General features: G+C 56.7%; 2 protein-coding genes across 5 annotated transcripts; one reads left to right on the top strand and one right to left on the bottom strand.

Annotated features, from left to right (window-relative positions):
• Positions 1 to 219: 219 nt before the first annotated feature.
• Positions 220 to 9901, bottom strand: HDAC3 (histone deacetylase 3). Its single transcript, XM_041469959.1, has 15 exons — positions 9739 to 9901; positions 9399 to 9481; positions 6744 to 6886; positions 5823 to 5904; positions 5592 to 5648; positions 5448 to 5503; positions 4039 to 4172; positions 3709 to 3789; positions 3546 to 3619; positions 3340 to 3404; positions 2813 to 2902; positions 2641 to 2699; positions 2121 to 2200; positions 1668 to 1825; positions 220 to 1391 (listed from the first exon to the last, which is right to left on the bottom strand). The coding sequence occupies exons 1-15, from the start codon at positions 9791 to 9793 to the stop codon at positions 1322 to 1324; spliced, it is 1287 nt and encodes a 428-aa protein (XP_041325893.1). The 5' UTR covers positions 9794 to 9901; the 3' UTR covers positions 220 to 1321.
• A 1527-nt stretch (positions 9902 to 11428) lies between these two features.
• RELL2 (RELT like 2) lies at positions 11429 to 26211 on the top strand. 4 transcript variants are annotated; one of them, XM_041469989.1, is made up of 8 exons: positions 11429 to 12567; positions 16181 to 16394; positions 18059 to 18266; positions 18543 to 18731; positions 23118 to 23420; positions 23451 to 23748; positions 25274 to 25307; positions 25536 to 26211. In XM_041469989.1, exons 2-7 carry the CDS (start codon positions 16187 to 16189, stop codon positions 25304 to 25306), a joined length of 1239 nt encoding a protein of 412 aa, XP_041325923.1. In that variant the 5' UTR covers positions 11429 to 12567; positions 16181 to 16186; the 3' UTR covers position 25307; positions 25536 to 26211. The 4 variants fall into 4 exon arrangements, with proteins under 4 accessions (XP_041325923.1, XP_041325905.1, XP_041325932.1 ...); XM_041469998.1 differs by having other exon boundaries at positions 11438 to 12567; positions 18059 to 18121; positions 18200 to 18266; positions 23118 to 23748; XM_041469971.1 differs by having other exon boundaries at positions 11433 to 12567; positions 23118 to 23748.
• The last annotated feature ends 23 nt before the right edge of the window (positions 26212 to 26234 follow it).

Genomic DNA, 26234 nt, shown 5'->3' with positions numbered 1-26234 from the left:
ACATTAACAGGAGTGTCCACCCCACTTGGCCTCTTGAAAGGGAGTTTAAGTTATGTGCTCCCCTCATGTGCAGTGATGCCAAAAACTCACCAACATTTACTCTGAGGAGCAGAATTCCTTCCATTCCTTCACAGAGTGGATGACACTGCCCTGCCAGGGCCTGACCCTTGGGAGAACAGGAGCCAAAAAGGTGTGGGGATTAAACAGACAAACAACAGGTCAGGTAAGAAAAATACTGCCTCTTCTTTAATGTTCAAAGACATCAGTAAACAAACAGAACCGTACAGACAGAGGCTGAACCCCCCCACCTCCCCAAACAGCACGTTCCAAACCACCACAGGTACCAGCTGAGGACTTGGGAGAAGGAGCAGCAAAATCTGGGATTGGAGGGATGGCCAAGGGGAAAGCTCTGCTGGGTGAGGGCAGGAAAAGAGCACTTGCAGGAAGCAGCTTCTCTCACCCAGCAGCAGAGCAACATCTGCTGGGTACAGCCCAAGAACTGTTTCCTCTCAGAGCCAACAGCCCAGATCTCTTGCTGACCATGTGTGAACTTGGGAAACACAGCTGGAAGCTAAGTTAAAGGTTCAGAACACACTAAGTACTGACCCGGGCAGGCAAACCTCTGTTCCACAGAGACTTAAACTTCCCAAGGAATAAACACAACAGGGAGGTTGTGTCCAACTCAGCAAAGTGCTGCAGAACTCGTTTGTGAATGCAGATCTGGGTGTGGGGGGAAGGAATGAGCCTATGCTCTGCACACATCCTTCCATCCACTCCACTGAGCTGCTCCAAGGACATCCTGACCCCTACCCCACAACGGGCCTGGTCTTATCCAATAATTCCTGGAGCTGTGGAGCATCAGCTTCTTAGAAGGGACATCAGGAGCAGCTCTCAGTGCAGGCTGCAGAGGACAGCAGGGTGGTACCTGAGGGGAGGTCAGGGACAGCAGGATGGATCCCAAGTGCTGCAGAGAGGCAGAGATTGTAGGCACAGCTGCTCCAGCTCCCAGCTGGCTGGCAGGAGCCTGCATGGGAACCATGGAGCGTGGCTCAGGCTCTGAGGGCAGTCCCACAGCTGCCAGCCAGGACTCAGCACGGCTCCATTCCCACAGCGGTGACAGCCAGAACCGTGACGTGGTGACAAGTAAGGAGCACACGTCACCTCTGTGCCTCTCCAGGTGGCAGGAGCCTGCAGTGGGGCTGTCTCTGCTGCCACCACACGTAGTCTAAGTTGAAGAGAGGGCTAAACTGGCTCCTGCAGGGCCCAGTTACGTGCTCCAAGCATCCATGTCCCAGGCGGGAGGCCCCGCAGCCCAGAGCCCTTAGATCTCCACATCGCTCTCTTTGTCATTGTCGTGGTCACCGTCGTAGAACTCATTGGGAGCTTCAGGCCTGGGGGAAGAGAAATCCCTGTCAGGGAAGGGACAGAGACCTGGAACCCCTGGGGCCTGAGGGAATGTCATAGTAGGAGACCACAGAAGCTCCTTGGGTAAAAACAAGAGACTCAGACGTGACTTTCCTGCCCACAAGAATGAGATGGGCTTTAAGATCCCTTCCAACCCCGAATTCTGGGATTCTATGACTTGTTCTAGGACTCAGATGGATTCCTCAGTACCCCCTCCCAGGGGCAGAAAGGGAAGTCCATTGCTCCAAAAGAGGCTCTGGTACCTGCTGTAGTTTTCCTCTGAGCCCCTCTCCTCTGGATCGGGCTCATCCGTGCGGTCGTAGCTGAGCAGGTCCGAGGGGACGTCGTGGATCTGCACACTGGGAGCATGGTTCAGCATCTTCAGGTTCTCAAATATGGTCTGCCTGATCTGGTCCAGGTACTACAGGGACAGAACACACAGGGATCACCACAGTGGGATGTGTCACAGCTCTGTCACCTGCCTGCATCACCTCTGTGCTGGCCAAGAGCAACAGATTTGTGCAAAAAGTCACTTATCAGAGCAGAGTGAATTCAATTATTGCCACCCAAGCAGGAAACACTGACACATCCCAGTTGTTGTTTTTCATTGGTGTTTTATTTTGCCCTGGGCTCCAGCTGCTTTCACAGGACAGAGCACCAACCACAGGGTTTTGGAAATTCCAAGCTGATATTGCAGCATGGCTGCAAGCACTCACCTGCCTGGAGTTCTGATTCTCAATCCTTGTGCTGACATCAGGGTGAAGGGTGAAGTCTGGAGCGAAGTACTCAAAGTACTCTGAGATGGAAGGAGGCAGAGTTAGAGCACAGAGGGCCAGAAGCTGTGCAGGGAGCAGAGCTCACCCTCCCACCTGCCTGGGGGACAGCAGAGCTTAAAAAGCACAGTAATATTCAACCCTGAGTGCAAGGGATTAGACAAAACATCAGTAAATGGTGCAAACTGAATCATCCTGGATACACACGGCTGTGTCCGCCCAGCAAAGTGGGTGGTGGGAGATCACAGAATGGTTTGGTTTGGAAGGGACCTTAAATCTCATCTCATTCCAACCCCCTTCCACTAGAGCAAACCCCATCCAACCTGGCCTTGGACACTTCCAGGCATGGCTAAGGCCATCTCCGAGGTCAGGAGTGCTGACACTTTGGCCCTGGTCAATGCAGAGTAGAACATCCCAAGAATTCCAGCTGAGCTCATGAGGAAAAAAGGCAACTCCAACTTACCACTGTAGGGGAGTTCATCACTAATTGGTTCATCCACGAGCAAGGACGTTTCATAAGTCCTGAAAAGATGGGAAAAGAGGAGTTCAGTTCATTGAAAGGGAAATGGGAAATGCAGGGACAACTCCCACAGAAGAGCCCCAGCAGTGCCCCTCAGCAGGCAGAGAGCACTCACCAGCAGCGTGCCACGTTCCTGACCGTGTAACCTCCTCCTCCCAGCACCAGCAAGGGGATGTTGAAGCTCTTCACATACTCCACACACTCCCTACAAACCCCAAACATGAAAATGCCAGAGCTGGAAACTGCAGCACAGGTTCACGTGTCAGAAGTGCCCCCCTGAACTCCCAACAGCACCATGGCTGGTGTGATACACCTGGAGCTTCCACCCAGGAATCTCCAGCACAGGGGGTGGGTTGGAAAGGACCGTACAGCTCATCTCATTGCAACCCCTGCCATGGCAGGGACACCTCTTGACCATCTCCATGGCCTCCTCCTCCTTCACCGTCTCCCTGTGGCACCTCCTACAAACCCCCTCTAGTCACACAAACCCCCTCTAGTCACCTCATTCTCAAACCCCCTCTAGTCACACAAATGTTAAAAAAAAAACCCCAAAAACTGCTGGCAGGCCAAAGCTCCAGCCTCACAGCAGACTCCTCAGAGCCCTTCAGGTGGTTTTTCTAAGCCAAGTCCTGCTGTACTTACCCATGGCCTCTTATACTGAGGTTAAAACATCCCAGCCGGTCACAACCCAGAGAATCAGCACCACACTGGGGAACAGAAAAACAAGGGAATTTTGGCATTGCTCTCCAGATCCACACCAGGGGACAGGAGGTAACACAGATACAGCCCTCTGAGCTCTCTGCAGCCTCTGCAGGTGTGGATGTGTGCACAGAGGTTTGCTTCCTTACCTGCAGGACTATGCAGGTGGGCTGATAGTAATCTACCACCTGGTTAATGACTGGCTGGAAGAGGTGCTTATAACCTTTGGAGAGAGAGGTGGATTTGTCATGGCTCTGGAGCAGAAGGACCAGGAAACCCCTGGGACCAAGGGGAAAAGGGGGGAACACCTACTTTGGTCATCGATGCCATCTCGCAGAGGCACGTTGAGACAATAGTAACGGCCACTCTCTGCACCAACCTCATACATGTCACCTGCAAAACAGGACAGGCACAACAGCCCTGAGGCTTCAGAGCTGTGCAAAGGCCAGGCCTGAGCTGGGCTGAGTCTTTCCACCTGATCAGGACCCCTCCCTTACAAGCAACTACAGTTCTGCTCCTCTCTAATCACTTTCTCCCACCATTTCCCCCCAGCAGCTCGAATTTTGTGATTTACTCTTTTCTACTCCAGTAGAGCTTCCAAGGGATTCTGAAGCAGATTCCCACTAGAAATTAAAAACTTACCTGTGCCAGGAAAGAAGTAGTTGCCATATTTGTGAAATGACACTGTCATGACACGGTCTGTCAGGTAGAAAGCCTCCTGCACCCCGTCCCCGTGATGGATATCGATGTCGATGTACAGCACCCGGGGGTGATACCTGTGGGATACATCAAAGCTGGGATTCCAGGCATTTGTACACACCCAAACATCTTCCTCTGATCTGCCTGGAAATTGGTATTTAAAACATTTTCTTCTGAGGTAGTTGGAAATGGATATTAGAGCAAAAAGATTTTTAGATGGGGCCAGAAGTATCTTGGAAAATAACTTGTTTAAGCAGCTGGGTGTTCAAAAGTTGCAGATTCTTGTTTCCAGTGTGCTCATAGTTAATCTTTAAAGAGCTCCAGTGATTTTAATCATATCAGGAAATGAAAGGCAAGCTGGCATGGAGGAGGTGGGAAATGGAGCACTGCGTCCCAGCTGGTGAGCACCAAAAATTCCAGGCTGGGCTAAATTTACTGGAGAAGCAGCCAGAGACACAAGCAAACTCAAAATGCAGTCACCTGCTGCAGAAACGTTCCTGGAAACAGGCAACAGAATCGGGACAGAAATAACATCCCATGAGGGGTAACTGGGCTGTATTTGAGCCTCTGGTGGATGGGATTAGGAAATGGGAGTGCAGGGATTGCCAGGGAAATCCTGGGGTTCCAAACAGAGCAGGGAAGGGGGAACAAGAAACCCCAGTACATCCCACAAATCTGACTTTGAGAGCAAGTAAACTTGCCAGCAGTCATGTAATTATTGTTTGATCAGCTCCAAATCCTTTTTAATTCCATGACAGCTTGTCTCAGGTTCAGTGACAAGGAGGGCACTTTGAAGTACCAAAAAAAAAAAAAAAATAAAGAAGAAATCTCAGATCAATGCAAGAAACTAAAGGTATTTCTGTAACTTTTCCTCTCATTCTGAATTGATTTTTAATTTCCTAAAGTGAAAAATAACCTGACTTTTTTCTATGGAGACCAAGTGTCCTTTGATCATCCATGTGCAGCCCAAATCCTGTTCTTAAGGTGCTCAAACAACTCTAGAAAGATTTGAGTCATTTTTGTGTCTCCAGTGAACCAAAACTTACATTTACCTATGAAAGGCTCACTCTGGCAAAAAGGTTGAGACTCAAAAGCCCCTGAAATGGGACTGAAGAACTGTTCTGTATCCCTCAAGCTCCCTGAGGGATAACAAAACATCTGACTCCAACAAAACTGGAGTGAGATGTTCCAATGCTCAAACCCTTTCTTGTGTCTCAAAGGTAAGGCCAGGACAAAAATGAAGTTTTTGGGCTTCCTGGATTCCAAAAGGCAAATGAGGCAGGGAAAGAGAGAAAAAGCAGAGGGAAAGCACAAAGCAGCCAGCAGAGTTCAGCCCTTGGCCCTGTCCTTACTTGAGCAGCTCCAGGATGCCAATCACGATGTCATTGACATAACAGAAGCCCGAAGCCTGGAAGAGAGAAAAACCCCAAGAGCTTTAGGATGAGATCAACAGAGCCCAGGCCCCAAAGACAAAAGAAATCCACAGATGTCATTACCTCAAACTTTTTGGCATGGTGGAGGCCCCCTGCCCAGTTTATGGCAATGTCACAGATCTAAGAGAGGAAAGAGAAGTGAATTTAAAGTGTCAATATGTTGACAACAACCCTGTACCCTTCTTCCCACTTCCACCTGCCCATCCCAGGGGTCCACAGCACCCTCCTGGCTTTTCCTCCTCCTCCTCCAAAGCTCCAGCTGGGTTCCACAGGATCAGCACTTCAGCCCCTTACCTTGTTGTTCAGCTGTGTTGCTCCCTGCAGAGAGGCCCCAGTGTAACGAGAGCAAAATTCAAAGAGGCCTGGAAACACTGGGCTGAAAAAGAAACCACATTCCAACTCAGAACTCCTCATTCCTCCTCTTTCTGCAGAGCACAGCCAGGAATCAAACTGGCCAGGGGTAACATCTGAGCAAGAATAAAGCTCAGTCTCCTCTGAAAGAGTTAATTTGGGATCAGGATCACTCTGACCATGCCTGTAACTCACTGAGCCCCGGCAGGGGAGTGAGCTGCCTGTAAACACAGGGGTACACAGGGAATTTGAGAATGATTCCCAAAGCTTCCAAACCAGCCTTGAGAAGGCTTCAATGCTCCCAAAACCTGTCAGAGTCTCCTGCCCACAGCTGGGACACGATGTAACACTGCCTCACGAGAGAGGGGGGACTGTGATAGCCCCCAATCCCAGAATGATTTGGGTTGGACAGGAACTTAAATTTCATCCTGTTCCACTCCCTGCCATGGACAGGGACACCTTCCACTGTCCCAAGCCCTGTCCAGCCTGGCCTTGGGCACTGCCAGGGATCCAGGGGCAGCCACAGCTGCTCTGGGCACCCTGTGCCAGGGCCTGCCCACCCTGCCAGGGAACAATTCCTAATTCCCAATATCCCATCCATCCCTGCCCTCTGGCAGTGGGAGCCATTCCCTGTGTCCTGTCCCTCCATGCCTTGTCCCCAGTCCCTCTCCAGCTCTCTTGTCAGCTCCTTCAGGTACTGTAAAGCCACAGTGAGGTCACCCTTTCCCTTCTCCAGGCTGAACAATCCCAGGCAAACCCAGACAGCACAGGAGGGACACACTCCTCATGCTGCCTAAACCAAGGCAGGAATGGCACATTCCAGAAGGGCCCTGGGCAGGGCAGGGCAGCCCCTGGGGCACTCACCAGTCGTCGCCCACGTTGAAGGCGTTGAGGCTCTTGGTGAAGCCCTGCATGTTGTTGGGGCTCACCCTCTGCAGGAAGTCGATGTAATCCTCGGAGTGGAAGCGGCACATGTCGTGCTGGGAGGCCTGGTAGGGCTTGAACACCTTCCAGAGACAAAAGCAGGAGTTATTTCCCATCCAAATTCTGTTTCCTTGGGCTGGGAGGAATCTCAAGCTAATTGATAAGTGGCCTGCACAAGGTCCATAAAAACTGTGCAAACACTGGCACTTGTGTTCATTGAAATTGAACAGCTGCTCCATGGAACCTCCTCTCATTTTTCCCTTTAATAAATCCGAAATCTGCCTCTTCTGACTGCAGCTCTTGCCACAAAATTTCTTCCTACCCCATGGCACATTCTCCTGCTTGGGCAGCAAAATAAACCACAGCTTTTCCTTCCCTGGGGGGATCATTCCTTCCTCACTCAGCAATTTAAGACCTTGATCTAGGGGTGGTTCTGATCCCTCTCTAAGATTTACTGACAGGTTCCAAATTATTTGGGGAAACCTCTCAAGGCAGATGGAAGAGTTGCATAAGTTTTGTTTCCTTTGGAAAGGAAAATGGGGGGAATGGCCAGGGAGGTGGATGGACTCAAATCCAGGACCTTGTGACAACACAGGTTTGGCACTTAGGGCACACCCCTCAGCAGAGGGGGAGTTAAAAATTAACAACATTGGGAGAGGGAATTCAATTGATAAGATTTTTTTTCTGTGATTTCTCTAATTTTTATTTCTCTTATTTAAAGCAACCACTTCATAGAAAAAGTTGAAGGTGAACATAACAGAAGATGCACAAGCTGGTCTCCAAAGGGAAATTCCTCAGGACAGCTGCACCACGGCCCTGTTTTCTGTGCTGAGCAGGAAACCTGGGCATCTTCAGAGCCACCATCAACCAGAACAAGCCCATCTCCTCCTCTCCTGGTGTTTTCCGTGTGGAATTTGGTGTTTCTCAGAGGCTATTGCCTTTGACAACTCAAACAGGGGATGAGGCAGCTCCCTATTCCCAGGGATCCCCCAGGAATCCCAACGGTTCATTAAACCAAACCAGCCCAAAACTGATGGCAAAGAGAGGAGAAATGGCTCCCACTGGACAGCCCGAGGCTCTCGGAGCAGGGACGTGGCAATCCAACAGAAAGGGAGGGAAAACCAGGCTGAAATGTTCACCCAGCTGCTGGCAGAGCAAAGCTGGCTCCTTGCAGCCTTCCCAGCAATCCCACCCACGTTCCTGAGCTGGGGAAGGTGGGAAGAGGCAAAGCCACCCCGACAGCTGCACAGCCTGGGACTGCAGAGGCAGAAACACTGCAAGCACAACGCAGAATCAGCAGGAATTTCACAGCCCCAGCTGCTCCAAACCCCTGGCTTTACTTGCTCCTGATTTTGCCAGTCCTTGATTGCTTGGGGATGAAGATGTCTCTGAGGTTTTCAGCTTCCCAGTGGCAGCTTGAGGAAAACATAACCCCCCAAAAAAAGAATTTCAAGACTGAAAATGTAGAGCTCTGCCCACTGCCTCCTTCAGGCAGGGATTTGCCATTTAGAAGTGTTAGGTCAGAACAGGTTTTTTGGTTGTTCCTGCAAGGAAAAGCCCAACTCTGGGGAAGTTACTTGTGGTAATAATAATTTAAAAAAAACTCTGGGGAAGTTGCTTGTGGAAGATATTTGTGGAAATTAAAAAAAAAAAAAACAAAAAAACAAACCCCAACCAAAAACCAAAACAAACTCTGGGGAAGTTGCTTGTGGAAGATATTTGTGGAAATTAAAAAAAAAAAAATACTCTGGGGAAGTTTCTTGTGGAAGTCACTTGTGGAAACAATAAAAAAAAACCTCTGGGGAAGTTGCTTGTGGTAATCCACACAGTGACAGTAAGAATCTGGAAAATTAACTTTGCTAAGACTCCCCACAGTTCCCCCAAGTGCTGCATTCCCACACAGTCACTGCACTGGATGTGGTTTTATTTGGGAATTTTATTAATTAAGGAAATTCTTCTCATGTCTAAACATCTAAAATTATTTCCATAAATTGTATCTTTACAGTTGCCCGACCTCAGCAGCTCCTTGGAATCCTCTGCAGCTGCACCAACAGTGCAGGACTGAGCTCTACAGCCGTCACTGAGCACTGTCACCCACCCGTGGGTCCCCAAAGCCCTACAGCCATCACTGAGCACTGTCACCCACCCGTGGGACCACAAAGTCCTACAGCCATCCCCAATCACTGTCACCCACCCCTGGGGCTCCCAAAGCCCTACAGCCATCACTGAGCACTGTCACCCACCCGTGGGTCCCCAAAGCCCTACAGCCATCACTGAGCACTGTCACCCACCCGTGGGACCCCAAAGTCCTACAGCCATCCCCAATCACTGTCACCCACCCCTGGGGCTCCCAAAGCCCTACAGCCATCACTGAGCACTGTCACCCACCCGTGGGTCCCCAAAGCCCTACGGCCACCACTGAGCACTGTCACCCACCCGTGGGACCCCAAAGCCCTACAGCCATCCCCAGTCACTGCCCCCCACCCGTGGGACCCCAAAGCAGCCCTGGGCGCTCAGGGTGGAGCTGTCCCACTGGCTGAGCCCCCGGGGTGCCGTGCTGTCCCCCCCGCCCGGCCGGGGACACGCGTGGCTTACGATCATTTTCTTGTAGAGGCCGTAGTGCAGCACCAGGCTGTGCGTGAGCGCCAGGCGATGCGGCTTCATGGGGTGCCCCGCGCCTGGAACGGAACCGCGCGGGATTAACGGGGCCGACAACGGGGGCACAACGGCCGCTCCCGCCGCCCGCCGGGCGCCGCGCTCCGCAGCAGGTCCGGGCTGAGGGGGACGGGGGAGCGGGGACAGGGGAGAGGGGACGGGGAGGGCGGGCTGGGCCACACCCCCGCCTCCAGCCGGCCCCGCCCGGCCCCAGCCCCGCGGCGGTCGCCCCACCGCTCCGCCCCGGTGCTGCCCCGGCCCCGCGCGGCCCCGCTCGCACCGTAGTGGAAGTTCCCCACGTCCGGGTCGTAGAAATAGGCCACGGTCTTCGCCATGGCGGACAGGCCGCGCCGCGCTCCCGCTTACGTCATCACTCTGCGACACCCGCCGGGGGCCGGGCGGGGTGTGTGCTGGGATGGGGGCGTGGCCACAACAAAGCCACGCCCATGTGGGGGCGTGGCACCCGCGGCCACAGCCCGGTCTCACCTGCGTGCCCCCAGCGGCGCCCCTTGGTGACAGTTACCGGCTGCACTCTGTCCGTCACCCGGTGCCGTCTCCCCAGTCACCCCCACTGCCCCTCACCTACTCCCAGTCACCCCCAGCAGATCCCAGTCACCCCCAGCAGATCCCAGTCACCCCCAGCAGATCCCAGGTGCCCACTGGATTCCCTTCTGCAGGCCCACAGCTGCCTCCCAGTCGTTCCCAGTTAATTCCAGATGCCTGCTGGTTCTCTCCCATAATTGTCCACCAGTCACTCCTCCCTCCTTCCCACCTGCTCCCAGTCGCTCCCAGCTGCTCCAGTTCCTCCCAGTGAGCCCAGCTGGCCACAGGATTCTCTTCTGCAGGCCCACAGTCGGCCCCCAGTCACCCCCAGTTGTCTCGCAGTCACTCCCAGCTCCCCTGTCCCCCCCAGGGGTCACAGCCCACCCAGGGCACAGGGGATGGGGCAGGGGGTTCCCATGGGACCCCCACACCCGGATGGGCTCGTTCCATCCCAGTCCCTGAGGGATGGGTCCTGCCACTGCCAGCTGTCACCAGGTGCCACCCTGTGGGGTGCAGGCTCTCCAGAGCTTTGGAAAGAACCCTCTGGAGGCGCTGCCAGGCAGGAGGAGGACAAAGGCTGGGTGAGAAATCGTTGGTGTGAGGAGGCAGCGGGATGGGGGAAAGCTGGAGCTGACAGGAGGTGCAAACAGGAGCATGGCGTGGGCAGGGCTGGCTGGGAATGGCAGCACAAAGCTGCTCCCTGGGGCTGGAGGGAAGGAAGGATGGACAGAGCAGGAAACCTTGTCCAAAGGCTTGGAAAACCAAGCCAAAATCAGTGCTTGGTTCTGCCAGCCTCCTGCTTGCTGGCTTCCTGCGGTTTGGGGTGAAGGAAGCTGTGCTGGAGACAGGCTCCTCAGAGAGGGCAGCACCCCCAGAGCGGCCTGAGGATGGGCACGGGGATGTTCCCTGGCAGATCAGTGGATGCCGGGCTGGCATTCCCAGGGCATGGAAACCCCTTGGAAGCAGCAAGGGGAGCTTCCTGCCTGTATGGGGTGGGACATGGTGGGATGGCTGGGAATTCTGGGTGCTGTGCTGGCTGCAGGTGTCAAGGTGGGATGAAATGGTGGGGTTATTGAAGGATATTTCTGGCTGTCTCTGTCCCCCCTGTGGGGACACTGCCCCCTCCACGCCGCTCCTTGTGTGGGTTTTCTTTTAGGACCCCAGCTCCAGCATGGACAAAGGATCACAGGATGGGTTAGGGAATAGGACTGGAAGGGACCTTAAAGATCATTTCATTCCAATCCAATCCCCTGCCAGGGGCAGGGACACTTCCAGAGGAGACCCAGGACCCTCTCACCATGACCCCACAGGGCCGTCTATGCCTGGGGACACTCAGAGAGGGCACCTGGCACCAAGCCCAGCACTTAGCAGGGGAAACTAGGAAATTCAGGACTCCTGGACCACTGAGCAATATGATTAGGCAGAAGCTGTTTATTGTTTGCATTATACAGTTATTTATATATTCTAGCTCTTTGCACACATTTCTTACTGGTGCCTTTGTCTTGTCCACGTGTTCTGCATGCACCTCTCAGAATATGGGACTGGTCACAGTCCAGGTGCTTTGCTGCTGTTATTTACTTCTTGTGGTCTTGGAATTTGATTTCTCAGCTTCTTCTTTCTTATTTAGCACAGTTTATGTCTTAGAAACCTTGATGGATTCCAGAGGGTTCTGAGAAGAGTCTGATAAGAGCAGTTACGAGCTGGATGGCTGGTGCACACTGCAGCCTGAGCTGTCCAGGTACATTGCTCCAGGAATCACTGGGATTTAAACGTGCTGAACACCACGGCTGTGCTGGGAGCTCCGGAGCTCTGACGCTGCTCCCTCATGACGGCTGTCCTGTCCCTGCTCCACCAGCTGCTGCCACCAGATAACACCTGCCTGGGGACACGGAGCCACCCGGGGCACGTCCCAGTGCCTGCCTGGGGACGGGGTGAGGAGAGCAGAGACACAGCCCTGCCTGAGGAGAGCAGAGACACAGCCCTGCCTGAGGAGAGGAGAGCAGACACACATCCCTGCTTGAGGAGAGCAGAGACACATCCCTGCTTGAGGAGAGACACATCCCTGCTTGAGGAGAGCAGAGACACAGCCCTCCTTGAGGAGAGCAGAGACACTCCAGCTGGGATCACTCTGCTGCCTGAGCTGTCCTTCTGGAAGCTGGGTGCTGCTCCAGGCATCTTCACGGGTGTTGGAGCAGAGCAGGGAAGGCTCAGAGAGGGATATTTTTAGATGCTCTTTGTGCTCATAGAGCAGAAGCAGGCTGTGGTTTAACGGCTGTTAGCTGCTGGGCACGTTTGGAAAGCTGGAGCAGGGCTGAGGATTCAGGGACACGTCTGACACGATGGGATGGAGCAGCTTTGCAGACGTGAGGACAATTTTTGGGCTGAGCATTGAAGTGGAGATCCCAAGAGGAGCCTGGATCTGGGCAGTCCAGCCCGTTTAGCTGCCACGTGGACAGGCAGCGGGGCCAGGGCGGCTGATCCCCCAAAAGGACGTGGTCCCATTGTTTGTGGGGTGACATTTGCTCCAACAGCTGCAGAAGAGGAGCAGGAAAAGAGCAGACAAGAGGTAATGTGGGATTTCACTGGGACCAGAGCCAGCCGAGGGACAGGGTGGCAGGTGACAGCACTGTCCCACCATCCTCTCCTCGGCCACTCTGTCCCCTCCCTCCCAAGCCTCCAAAGGTTGAAATTCCGGTGTTTCCAGGCAATGCCTGGAGAGGGAGTGAAGCCTCCAAGGACCTCCAGGGTTCAGGGAAGCCCTGAGGGGAGGCCTGGGAAGGAAGGGCAGAATGGTTTGGGTTGGAAAGGACCTTAAATCTCATCTCATTCCAACCCCCTTCCACTAGAGCAAACCCCATCCAACCTGGCCTTGGACACTTCCAGGCATGGCTAAGGCCTTCTCCGAGGTCAGGAGTGCTGACACTTTGGCCCTGATCAATGCAGAGTAGAACATCCCAAGAATTCCAGCTGAGCTCATGAGGAAAAAAGGCAACTCCAACTTACCACTGTAGGGGAGTTCATCACTAATTGGTTCATCCACGAGCAAGGACGTTTCATAAGTCCTGAAAAGATGGGAAAAGAGGAGTTCAGTTCATTGAAAGGGAAATGGGAAATGCAGGGACAACTCCCACAGAAGTGCCCCTCACCAGGCAGAGGGGACTCTCTGGACCAGCACTGTGCCATGTTCTGGACTGTGTAACCTCTGCCTCCTCCTCCTCCTCCTCCTCCTCCTCCTCCTCCTGCTGCAGTTGGTGGTGCTGGATGAGGTGGGCAGGCAGAAAGAAGGCAGCTGCCTGTCCCAGAGCTGCAGCCAGATTGTCCAGATTGTCTCAGATGCCACTGCCTCGGCTGGTGGGGTCACACAGGCTGGGAGAGGAGCTGGGATGGGGTCAGGAGGGACAGAGGATGCAGATCCCAAACTGTGGATGAGCAGGCAGCCCACAGCCATGGCTGCACCTCGCCAGCTTGGTGTGGGGCTTTACCCCATGTGGGTTCTGTCCCCCCATGGCCAGGATGAACACGGCCAGCCTGCTCACAAGGGGAGCTCCGTTGTGTGGGTTCATGCCTCAAATGCTGGCTGCTTTTGGGGCACAGAGGTGCCGGGGTGTTGTTTCTGGATGACCTGTGAGGTGCTGTGTGGGACAAGGATTAAGGCCCTGGAGGGACACTGAAGCTGAAGTGAGGGAAACAAGGTGGAGACTGGGAGCAGGTGATCCCTGGTTGGGAGAATTAGGAAGAGAAACCATCAGCTGGGGTAATCCAGCTGCAGAGCCAGGAGGGAGCAGCTTGACAGCCACAGAACTCCCTCCTCATCCTGGCTCACCCCACGAAGGCCAGGATTTGTCCTCAGGCAGGGCCAGGCTGCTGTGCCATGCTGTGTCCCCCAGCTTGTGGAAATGCCTTGACACCAGAGGCTGTGGGAAATTGGGAATGTCCCCTCGAATGGGGAGTCCTGATCAGCCTGGCACGGCTGGAGTCGGGAAAGGGGTGGGATGCTGGCAGGGGGTGGGGAGCTGGCAGGGGGCAGGGTGCAGCAATGCTCTGGGTGGGCGGGAATGCCCAGGAGGAGAAAGAGCGATTTATTGTGCAGGACAGCGTGCGTGGGCACGAGGAGAACGGGAATACGCTCGCCATGACTGCATCCCCTCAGGGCCCTGCAGAAACCCAGAGCTGCCAGCTCCCCCTGTGCACAGAAACAAGGGCAAGGAGCAAACTGCCTTCGAGCTTTACTTTGGGAGCTCTTCCTCAGCTGAGACTTGCATGATGCAGCAGCTTGTTGGTCCAGGGTTTGGAGAGCTCTCCTCTCCTGTGGCTCAGCAATCCGTGGTAGGAGAAGTCTTGTTCTTGCACAGATGTTCCATTCCTGCCTCCCTGCCAGGACAGCGGGCAGATGGGTGTCACCTGTGACGTGGTGACCTCCTGAAGTCACACTGATGGACGAGGCTCCTGGGAGCCGACTTGGTCACCTGTGCAGAGGGACAGGAGCCCTCAGCGAGGCACGGCTGAGAGCCTGGAGGGGTCACAGGCTGTGTCACAGCAAGGCAGGCCGTGGTGGGATAATTCCCATTAGGGATTCCCATGGGATAATTCCCACGGAGGAATATGTGCATGGATCAGAGCTTGGTTCAGTGGAGATGGGCTGGGAGGGGTTTCAAGGGTTGCATCCCTCAGGGGTTGGGTGGAGAACTGGCAGGTGGCTGAAGAAGGGAGAGGAGCAGGTCTGATTTCCAGTAGCAAAGGAGTGGTGGGTGAAACCTCCCAGAGTGAGGATAATGTGATGGAGGTGGAGAAGGAGGTCATGGGACCACCGCAGCATGAGATTTCCAATGGCTTAGCCACTCCTTTTTTAGAAAGGAGGGAGACACAGGAGACTCCCGGGGCTCTTTCTCCACCCCCTCCTCGGTGCTGGGATCCCCATGTGGGGGTCTGCACCCCTCTCCCCCCCACAACGCTGCTGTGTGATGAGTCCTGCTTTCACTGAGCCCCACTTCCACCTTTCTCCCTCCCATCGCCAGGGCTCAGTGCCCTAAAATTCAAGGCAAGGAAGGTGCCAGGGGAGCTCGGGCTGGCACGCGTGCGGGTGAGGTTATTCACCCCGGGGCGGGCGGCAGCCTGGCAGCTTCCCTGAGCAGCGCTCCTGCGTGTCCTGCTGCAGCCTCCGGCATCTCCCCGAGCTCCTCTCCGTGCCTTCCTCCACGGAAACAGCTCCGGAGAGATTTTTTTCTGGGATCGGGACAGGCGGGTGCTCTTGTGGCAGAGAGCGGCAGAGAGCGGCAGGCAGAGGCAGCTGGCTCCTTCCCGGGGAAGGCAGGCAGGGAGCCGGGGCCCGGGGACCGGAGGATGCTGGCCGCGGTCCCCAGCCGCGGGGATGCGGGGTTGCTAGGAGGCAGGTGAAGGTGAAGGTGAAGGTGAAGAGGAGAGCGCTGCGGAGGACCGCAGGCCCAGGTACCGCCGCAGCGGGGCCGGGGGGCAGGCGGGGGGGACCTTCTCCGTGCCGGGCAGCGCAGCCGGCAAGCGGGAACGCGGGCGCCGAGCCCTTGGGAAAGGAGCCGGGAGCGCCTGGAGGAGCCGAGGCGGAGGGAGCCGGCTCGGTTCTGCGGGAGGACGATGCGGGAGCGGCCGGCGGCTCGGCCCTCCGCCAGCCCGGCTGCCGCGGCTCCCTGCCTGCCGGTACCGGTGCCAGTGCCGGTGCCGCTGGAGGGCCTCGGCCGTGAGTACCGAGGGCTGCGGAGGAGCAGCGCGGCGCGGGAGGATGCTCAGCCATCCTCCGGCAAGGGCGAGCCGGGAGACGCCGCCCGCCGCAGAGCCCCGGGCAGGCCGGGGCACCGGTGCCCTTGGGAAGCCGCCTGCAAGGGACGGGGGAGCGCCGCAGCCCGGGGCCGGCGGGCCTGCGGGGACGCTGCCGCCGCCGCTGCCCTTGGGATGCCTCTTGCCGGGGGCGTGCGGGGCAGCAGTGTCCTTGGGAGACCGCGGGGAGCCACCTCCGGCCGGTCCTGTCCTCCGTGCGGCCCCGCACCGCGCCGGACCTTGCGGGGCTCGGGCTGAGCCCCGGGCAGCCGCCCCCGGCTGGGAGCTGCCCCCGGCTGGGAGCTGCCCCTTGCCCCGCAGGAGGAACGGGAGGATGGGCACAGGGTGGCGGTGAGCGCCGCGGCTCTGACCTGCCTTCCCCCTCCTCCTAGATCCGCATGTCAGACTATCACGACCCCCACGATGGGGAGTCAGATCCCCAGCACGGCATTACTGTGGTCTTCCTCCTTGTCCTTGTCTTCTTCATCATGGGGCTGGTGGGGTTCCTGATCTGCCATGTCCTGAAGAAGAAGGGTTACCGGTGCCGCACCTTCCGGGACGAGCTTGACCCAGATGACAAAGACGGGGTGGAGGAGCTCCAGGATGGTGAGTGCTGGGGCCATGGGGGCTCGCTGGGGGCTCGGCTTTGTGCCTGGTGTGGGCTGGTGCTCCTCATGCACCCTTCTGGGCTGTGGGATAGGGCTGGGAGGGTTACCTGTCACGTGTGGCTGGGTTGGGAGAAAGGCCTGGGGCGGTGAGAGCAGTGCAGTGCTCCCTGGGGATCGGGAGTGTGAGGGCCAGGGATCCCTCTGATCCACGAGCTGACAATGGCTGGAGGTGACAAGGAGGTGGGAGCCAGTGCCTAGCCCTTCCCAAAGGAGCATTATCACCAAAAGGTAATTCTGATGAATATTCAGAACTTGCTGAATCCCCAGAATCTTAATCGTAACCCCTGTTCCCTCAAGGAAAACCTCTCCCAGCTGGAGCACAAGTGCCTCTGCCCTCTGGCATTAGGAAGTCTGGCAGGGAGCCAGCTGGTGTTTGTTATTGGTCAAGTCTTCTTCTGGTCCCTGCTGTGTTCATGCAGACCACAGAATCAGGGCTGTTGCTGGATGGGGAAGGGACCTGTAGGGAATTTTTTCCATGGCTTCAGGCCACTGCAAGTGGCTCTGGGGTGGTTGGATTGGGAAGTCACTGCCGCATGGAGCGTGGGTGCCCGGCCCAAGCGAGCTCTGTCATTCGGTACTTTCCTGAGTCTGCTGAAGTGGGGAACACACATTCCTCCGGCTGCTTCCCAGGCTGGGAACAGCCACATGGTGCCACAGAACTCCTCCAGCTCTGCGTGCTGCCGGCAGTGCTGGGGAGGATCAGCACCTCCTGCTGCCGCTGCCTGTGCTCAGGAGGGAAATGCCACTCCTCAGCTGCAGCCAGAGCTTCCAGGTGCCCATGGATGTGCTCCTCCGCTTCAATGTCTTGGCTGTACATGACATGGAGGTAGTCTCTGAACTTTCCAGGATGGGCTTTGCCCTCTGGACACGCCACAGCCCAGGGAAACATCTCCATGGGATGATGGAGATCTTCCAAGATCATGGTAGCAGCTCTTGAGCCTTTAAGGTTTGCCAGGTCACAGTTCTGACCTGCTTACAGCAACATCTCACACCGCTGACCAGGCTGGAGGTTTGTCTATCATCCATCCATCCATCCATCCATCCATCCATCCATCCATCCAGGCCTCCTGCCTGCAACAGTGGCTGGAAGCAGGTTGAGTTGAAAGCTGTGGGTGAATTCCACAGCAAAGCAGGCACCCACTTTGCTCAGAACAGTCTTTTAAACTTTCAATAGTGTGCAGCTCTGGGGCTCTCTCTGTCACTGTGTATTCCCCATTTCTGTGTTTAGCAGGTCTCAGTGGGTTTATTTTCTGTGGACATGTCCTGTTTACCCTTGGAGCCTTGAGCACTTGCAGCATCCTGCAGCCAGGGGCTCCAGGGCTGGACAAGGACCCTCCTCTTTCAACTTTTTAGAACCTGCTTCCCTCTCATTTCTCCAGATGCTCTGAAGGAGCAATACCACCCCCTCTCCCTGCACACACAGCTGCTGGCTCAGCCATTTCTTTTCCAGGATGAGGGATCTGGTGTTCCCCAGTGGCTTCCCAGTGTGACAGGGGACTCGAGGCTTCTCCAACAACTCTGCTGATGCAGCTGCTCCTAGGAAGGGATGAGTGAGCGGAGCCCCGGAATCCCAGCCCTCAGTGCCACGTTGTCTCTTTTCAGATGAGGCCGAGAAGAACGACGACACCGTGGAGAAGATTGTGAGATGCATCATCCAAAATGAAGGTGAGCACTTCCTTGGCCGGCCCAGAGCCGTGCTGACCACTTTGGCTGACGCATTCCTGTTTTTCTCTCTCTCTTCAGCAAACGTGGAGGCCCTCAAGGAGATGTTGGGGGAAAATGAAGGGGATGTGCCAGTGCCAGTACCCAGGTGAGGGAAGCTCATAGCAGCCTGTGGCTGCTCCACAGTGAAGGACAAGCAGCCCCTTTCCAGCTGCTACAAAGCATCTTCCCAGCGGGGAGTCCTGCTCTCCTGAGGGTTTTGAGGAGTGCTTCTCCCCACTGTCAAGTGGAACAGCTCTTCCTCATTCCTGTCCCCAGCAGAGGTTCCCCCCAGAGCTGCTGCTCCCAGGCCTTGCTGCGGTGGGTCTGCACCGGGGTTGGGATGTCTCCCTGAGGTGACACAACCTGTCATCTTCTGTTGCAGCCTTTGTCACCACAGCAGCAGCCAGGACGGGGGCCCGCCACATCACCACACGGTGCACCTGGGCTCCACGCAGGCCCCCTGCATCCACTGCAGCAGGAGGAAGAGGCACCCGCTGCAGCGCCAGGGGCGGTCCAAGGAGGGCAAAAGCAGGATGCATCCCGGAGAGACCACCGTCTTCTCAGTGGGCAGGTACCAAACGAGCTTTGCCAGACATTCCCTGCTGGAATGAGGACCACAGGCTCTCCTCAGTCCTCCTGTTCCTTCCCCCTTCCCCAGGTGCCCAAGGTTCCCTCTTGCTGTTCCACACTGAGATGCCCCAGCAGCAGCTCTGCAGCTGGAGCTCCTGAGCAGCCAGGTGGTTCCTGCACCTGGAAATGCCTGTGGTGTGTGGCAGGCTGTGATGCACCGGTGGCTTCCCTCCTTCTCCGGGAAGGTGACTCAAGCTGGGTTTTCCTGCTGAGTCAGTGCTGAGCACAGCCCCAGCTCCGTGTCCTTTCAGAGCCCGCTGTCCCAGCTCGGTGCAAGCAGGGCCCTTGCTGCCCAACTGGGGGCTTTAGGGACCTCACTGGGAGGGCCAGAGGGGACAGCATGTCCCAGGTGCAAGCCACCACCTGCTTAGGATGAAAGAGTGGCTGTGCTGCTCCAGGTCGCTGCCTCCAACGATGTCCGTAATTAGATGACACAGCAGCAATGTAAGAATAGGGGAGTGTTCCTGACACTTCCCACAAATGCTTTCCATCCCCACCTGGTTTCACCTCAAGGGACTTCCTGAGCTTCCTGTGGTCTCTGTGTCGTCACTAACCTGTAGAACAGTCTGTAGGCTTGCCCAGGCTGCCCCATTCCCCAGCAGAAAGGGTTGGGAAAGTCTTCCTGGGCTTGGCTCCCTCCGGCTGTGGTGACTGGGGCAGGGCGACAAGCAGCTGCTGGTCCCTGGATGGCCACCGTGGTGAGACACAAAGCTCTGCCATGCTCAGATTGTGCACAAGGTTTTCATTCAGGGCCTGAGCCTTGATGAAACTTCATGTTGCGGTCCAGAGGGACAGTCCTTTCATGGGAATGCTGAGCCAAAAGGGCCATGGAATTGTGGAGTGTGTTGGGTTTGAAGGGACCACAAAGTTCATCTCATTCCATCTCCTGCCATGGCAGGGACACCTTCCACTGTCCCAGGCTGCTCCAAGCCCCATCCAGCCTGGCCTTGGGCACTGCCAGGGATCCAGGGGCAGCCACAGCTTCTCTGTGCCAGGACCGTCCCACCCTCCCAGGGAACAACTCCTTACCAATCTCCCATCCATCCCTGCCCTCTGGCAGCGGGAAGCCATTCCCTGTGTCCTATCATGTGGATTTTTCCACCACCATGGGCAGGAGCCTCAGCAGGGAGTTGAGCTGGGGCTTTCCGGGCAGCTGGAGAAGCAGGGAGACGTGCTGGACCTCCCCAGGCCCAACTGCAGCTTGGATCACATCTTGTGGGCACTGCCAGCTCCCGGCTCCCTCCGTGCCCGTGGCTGTCCTTGGAGGTGGTGCCCGGCAGGCCGGGGCTTTGCACAGTTCCTACTCACCGCTAATTCATTCCCTGGCTGGTGCCCAGCTCCATCCCCTCCTCCGTGTCCTCTGTCCGTGCTCTTCCCAGCCTCCTCTCAGCACTCAGAGTGCTGCAGAAGATGCTGTCCTTTCCCAAAGGCACCTTCCCTCAATTCCTGCTTTTCCTCTTTAACCCTGTCAGAATCCCACCCCACACCAGCCTTCTCCACAGGGCGGTCATCCCGTTTCTCCAAGGCTTTACTTTCAATCCTGAATCTCTTTGGTACAAGGTCCAACTGCTAAGGGGCCTATGTGCCCAAGAGGTACAATCCCACCTCCAAATTCTGCTTCTTATTTCCAGACTGGCCCCTTTTCTCTTCCAGGTCCTGGATGACTTTTCCAGGATTGCCCTTCCTGTGTCTTATTATGACAAATAACTTGAAGTACTTTGACCCAGCACTGACCCTACAAAACAGGGCTTCTTTAACCCACCCCTAGAGTTAAAGACACCCTCAAGTCTTGTTCTCCATTATTTTTGGTATTGTTCTTGCCTTGGATGCAGTGGTTGAGAGTCCAGCCTGCTCCTACATGGAATGAGCCCTGGTCTTGGTAGGAACAGGCTCATCCCTGAGGAGTGGAAAGGATGGGAGCTGCAGAGGTCCACCAAGATCATCCAGGGCTGGAGTATGGGGCACTTGAAGAGACTTTTTTGGCCTGGAGCATTAGAAAGGGATGATCTAATTGTCCTCTAACACTTCCCAAAGGGTGGGTGGAATTTAAATGAAGATGGAACAAGACTCTCCTCAGAGATCTGCACTGGGAAGGGCAAGAGGCAATGGCCATGAGCTACAACAAGAGAAATCCAGAAAAGATGCAAGGAAAAACTGTTCTGCCATGGGGATGCAGGTGCATGAGGTGCAGCCCTCAACAGCCCTGAAGAGTGGAGGAGTCTCCATCCCTGAAGATTTCCAAAACCTGACTGGACAGGGCTCCGGGTAAAGTGCTTGAGGGTAGGAGGGAGCCCAGATATGAGCAGGGGTCTGGCCTGGAGACCTCCTGAGGGCTTTTTGCACCTATATTGTTCTAAACTTCTGTGGCACTCAGGGTTATGTATGGTATAGGATGATTTACCATTTAGCTCAGCGCTTTCCCTCAACCAGTTGTAGTCAGTGGCAGAGCTTGTCCATAAAATATCTGTGTCTGACCCTCTGTCCTCAGCCCCATCAGCCAGAGCGTGTCACATCCCACTGAATCCCAGGGATGCTGATGAGGCAGCCAGCCAGGGCTCCTCTGCTTTCCCTCACCAGCCAGAGGCTGGCTGCGTTACCTCTTGTACCCTCTCCAGTCCAAACCCTTCCTGCTCTCTGAATCCACTCCTGACTCTTCCAGGCTGACACTGCTCAATGGCATTACCAAGAAGTGATCCTGTCACTTGTGTCTCCTTCCTGTCCCTCTTCAGGGCCAGAACATTCTTTGGTCTCCCCAAATCGCAGTGCTGGTGTCTTATCTCCAAATATCTGGACAGACCTGAAAGGTCACATTTTCTGCTGCTTGGCCTGGGAGCCTTCTCTGGAGCTGGAGCATTTCTCTTCTCCACCCTCCCAACCCTGAGCAGCTTTCTGGCCCTGCTGAGAGGTTGGTGCTGTCCACAGGCTGGGCTCCAGCCTGGAAGTGGTCTCCTTCATTTCTGCCAACTCTCCTGGCATCTGTTCCTATCTTTTGGACCTCTCTGCTTTTTCCTTTGGAACAACAGTGCTGCCATGTGCTTGACCTTTGTGTCTTGCTGTTCTTTCCACACCAGAACTTTCTGAAGTTCTGCTTTGCCCTGACCCTGACTTGCAGCTGAACCTCAGCCAGGTCAGCCAGGTCTGTTGGGTTTTCCATGTGTGATCCAAGTGCAGCAAGAGCAGCTGTGGGTGAGCCATGGACTGCACGAGGTCTCAGTCCTGGCACTGGAGTGCTCTGGCTGGTGGACACCAGCTCCCCGTGGAGATTTCCTGTCTGCTGGTCCAGCAGCAGCTGGCAGTGCTGGTGAGGAGGAGTCACAATCAGCACAATCACAATTCAGACTTTCAGGCTTTGCTGACACCTTGCCCCTCCCAGGCTGAGGGAATTGGGGGAGGAGAAAGCTTCAAGGAGACTTTAGAGCCCCTTCCAGTGTCTAGAGGGGTTCCAAGAGAGCTGGAGAGGGACTTGGGACAAGGGCATAGAGTGATAGGACAAGGGGGAATGGCTCCCTGCTGCCACCAGGCAGGGTTAGAAGGGATATTGGGAAGAAATTGGTGGTGATGCTCTGGCACAAGGTGCCCAGAGAAGCTGTGGCTGTCCCTGGATCTCTGGAAGTGTTCAGGGCCAGGCTGGATGGGGCTTGGAGCAACCAGATTGAGAGGAAGTTGTCCCTACCCATGGCAGGGGGTGGGAATGGATGATCTTTTAGGGCCTCCTTCCAACTCAAGCCATGAGTCTATGATCTCTAACCCCTCTCTTCTCCCCATGTGCAATGCTGCATCACCTCTGATTATTAACCCACCTTTTGAGGGTGTCAGACCCATTTCTGCAGCTTTTCTCCTGCCCACCCAGGAGCTCTGAGCTGTTACCTGCTCATGGTGCAACCTTGGTGAACACTCAGGTACCATCCACCCCTCCAAGGTATGGTGCAAAATGTGCTCTGACAGATTTTAGCCAAACAGCTCCTCCAGCCTTTGATCCCTGTTTCCAAATCACTGCCAAACCCCTGTCCCTGCCCTCACTGAGGGCACACTGTCATCCCGGTTGTCTCAGAGCATTTCCAAGAGCTGTGATCCATCTTGCTGCTGGGAGGACAAGCCCTGCCCCAGCTAAGACCTGGATTGCTCTTCCCATCCTTCTCTTTCTGTTTGTTTTACTCAAAATGAAGGGGGAAATCAGTCTGGGGACATGGCTTGTGTAGGTCAGAATGGGTCAGAAAGGTTGGAGATCACGGCAAAGAGAGGAGATCGGGGCTGGAGGTACAGAAAAGCTGGGAATGCAGCGGTGGGACAGCACGGAAAAGACTGCTCTGTCCTGCCCCCATTGCAGGTTCCGTGTCACACACATCGGGAAGAAGCCGTCCGTGCAGGAGCAGCAGGACGGGGCCCTGCCCGCCGGCAGCCGGCAGCCGAGCACGGAGGAGCTGGAGCGCAGCAGCGAGATGCTGCAGCGGGAGCGGGCTCTCAACGGGACTGTCCCCACGGGCGGCCTGCAGAACGGAGCCATCCCGACGGGCACCCAGAGTGGCAGAAGCGCGGAGCAAAGCCTGTCCGCCAGCCCAGCCGCGAACACACCAGCCAGCTCCGGCACCCGTGACAGCCGGCGGGCGGGCGCGGGGTCCGGCACGGCGGGGTCCGGCACGGTGGGGCTCGGCACGGCGGGGTCCGGCCCGGTGGGGCTCGGCACGGCGGGGTCCCTGCAGGATGCTGGCTCCGCTCCCGGGAGCTCGAGCCGCCAGCGCAGGCTGATGAGCCTGCCGGTGCTGGGAGCGTCGAGTCCCAACATCCCAGGAGAGCTGGCACGGGAAGGAGCCGGCATCTGCCTGGAGGAGATCGGACTGGCGTCGGCAGATGAAGTGTCGGATATTCACGGGAGCCTGAGTCTTCAGGAACAGGCCGATGAGCTGGGGAGAGACGAGAACAGCAGGAAACAGTCCGGAGGGGAGGACGGGAAGCAGCAGGTATGTTCCTCCTCTTCCTGGTCCCCGTGTGGTCCCCTGGGCTGGAGGGGGATTTCTTTTCCCCACCCATTTTCCAGTGTCTGAGCAGTGGAGTGACTGTGACAGGTCCCACCCTGCTCTGGGGCAGTGGGAAGTGCTGCGGACCTGCTGCCCATTCTCCTTGGCAAGGGACTCCTTTTCCTTTGGGAACATCCATTGGGATTTGACCTGGGAGAGCTCCACTGCACCACGTAGTGTCCCCAAAACCGTAGCCTCAATGGGGTCCAATGTGGCCAGTAAGGAACCGGCAGGGGCAGATTTCTCCAGGAACCTTTCTTACCTTGAAGACCAGGAAATGGCAAAGCCAAGTGGTGATCTTTTGGCTGTTTTCCCCTGCTCCTGAGGAGCTGTGCTCAGAGAGGAGGAAAGCCCACCCTGCCTGGAGCTCCCAGTATCCTGGTACCTCCGAATATCCCACCCAACCGCCTTGCTGGAAGGGGTTAGAAAGCTCCAGGGGATTTTCTCCCTGGAATTGCCTCTGTGCTGTTACCAGTGAGCAAATGAGGTTGGTGGTGGTGTTCAGACACCCAGAATTTCACTCACAGACTCACACACTCATTCATGGTTCTGCAGCTGGGAAAAGGTGATTTTCATGGAAGGGGGCTGGGAAACACTCCCTTGTGTAGTGTCAGCAGCTCCAAGAGCTGGGTCTTGGCTTGCCTCACAAAACCAGCACCAGGGCACGTGTGGCAAAGCCCTTGGAAGAAAAAGGAAGCCAAATGCCTGGGTAAAATTCCTGGCATGCTTCAAAGCCATGGAGATCCCCTCAGGCTGGTTCTGCAGGGCTGGGCACGGCCCATGCACATGCCAGCAGCCCTTGGCAGGGGGTGGGATGTGGCAGGATTGGGTCAGCACGGGAGCGGCCTGGGAAGGGTGCCTGGCTGTATGCTGGATAAGGGCAAAGCAGGATCCCACTGTTTCCCTCTGCTTTCTGGTGACCAGGCTGGAAGGTTTGAGCTGTTTCATGGAGAAGGGCAGCCCATGGCAGGATAGAGCTGATGGGCTGCAGCCCTTCCCCAGAGACCTGGGGAGGTGGTGACAGGTCCTCCTGTGGCCCACTGAGCCTTGGGAATCCTCTGATCCGTGGGGAAGCAGTTAGGTGCAGGGCAAGCCCAGGCACATGGTGATGTCTGTCCTCTCCACAGTGCCAGGCTTTTGCCCTGGATGCTGCCTGTGGTGCTGGGCTGCTCCAGGACATGGGGGCCCAGGAGAACGGTGACAGGACCTCCCTGGGATGTTTGTCCCCAAGCCCTGGTGCCACTTGGACCATCCCCAATCCCCTCAGTGGCAGTCACAGCCAGCACGAGGGTTGTTGGCTGCTCATCACGTCCTGCAGTGGTGGGGAAAGGCAGAGATGGTGCCTGGGCTGTAGTTGCTCCTGGAGACTCAGTGGGGTTCTGCCCCTCGGGTCACTGCTGTGGCCACGGGAGAGCCCCGGCCCAGCCCCCGCTCCACGGGAGTGCTGACCCCCTCCTCCATCCCACAGGAGCCCAGCGCCGCGGAGCAGGACCGTGTGTGACGTGAGTGCCTGTCCCCTGCCCCTGGGACAATGTCTGGGGCGGGTGGGAGGGCACTGTCAGTGTCCCTGCCCCGGGGGGTCTCAGCTTGCTGCTGGAGATGGAGAGAGGGTGAACCAGGGGTCGGGATGTGCCCAGCCACAGGCAGTGACCCCGGGAAGTCCCATTTGCGGGTGATGGGGAGGTGCCATGGCTGTGGGCACAAGCCCCGTCCTTCCTCTCTCCCCGCAGCTCCTCTCCGCTCCCGGCTGGAGCGTGCACCGGAGGCGCGCAGCCCCCGGGCCCCTCGGGGCTGGGGCTCTGCCGTGGGGCAGCCGCGGGGCAGCCGTGCCCGGCCCCGGGTGGGCAGCTACGCGCTTGGCATGGCCGGAGCGACGCGCCGGCGGCACCGACAACCGCGCTCGGCGCCAGCCTTCATCCCATTGGCAATAGGTACCCGAGTCCCACCCACCGCACCCTCCCCGGAGACCCCCCCGAGGGACCCGAGGGCCTGGCAGGGGCAGGACAGCATCCAGAGCCCGCTGCCCCCGCGGCCCCCCAGCTCGGGGGAAGAATCAGAGGGGGCCGCGGCGAGGGGCAGGGATGGAGGCAGCGGCTTGAGCCCCCCCCGGGGCGGTGGGGAGCACCCCCCAGCCACCGGGCACGTTCACCACAGAGCACAGCCCCCCCCCGGGCACCCCTGCCACGCAGAGCGGGCACAGGCACAAATCCTGCACCGGCAGGTCCCTTGGAGATGCTGGTGGAGAGGAGCTCCCAGCCCCATCCCGGCACTGGAGGGGCCGGAGCCCGGCCCTGGGGGCGGGATGGCCCCAGGCCAGGCCAGCAGGCAGCCCCGGGGCCGTGCCAGCTTCGGTGTGTAACGCCCTGTACATAGATGAGCTACAACCATTAAAGCTGCTGAACCCCTCGCCAGGGCCAGCGGGATTTATT

This window comes from Pyrgilauda ruficollis, unplaced genomic scaffold (assembly GCF_017590135.1).
Source record: "Pyrgilauda ruficollis isolate IOZ18807 unplaced genomic scaffold, ASM1759013v1 scaffold105, whole genome shotgun sequence".
In the NCBI taxonomy this organism is placed as follows: Eukaryota; Metazoa; Chordata; class Aves; order Passeriformes; family Passeridae; genus Pyrgilauda; species Pyrgilauda ruficollis.
Note: the sequence above shows the minus strand (reverse complement) of the source record. Positions and strands in the feature narration are given on the sequence as shown.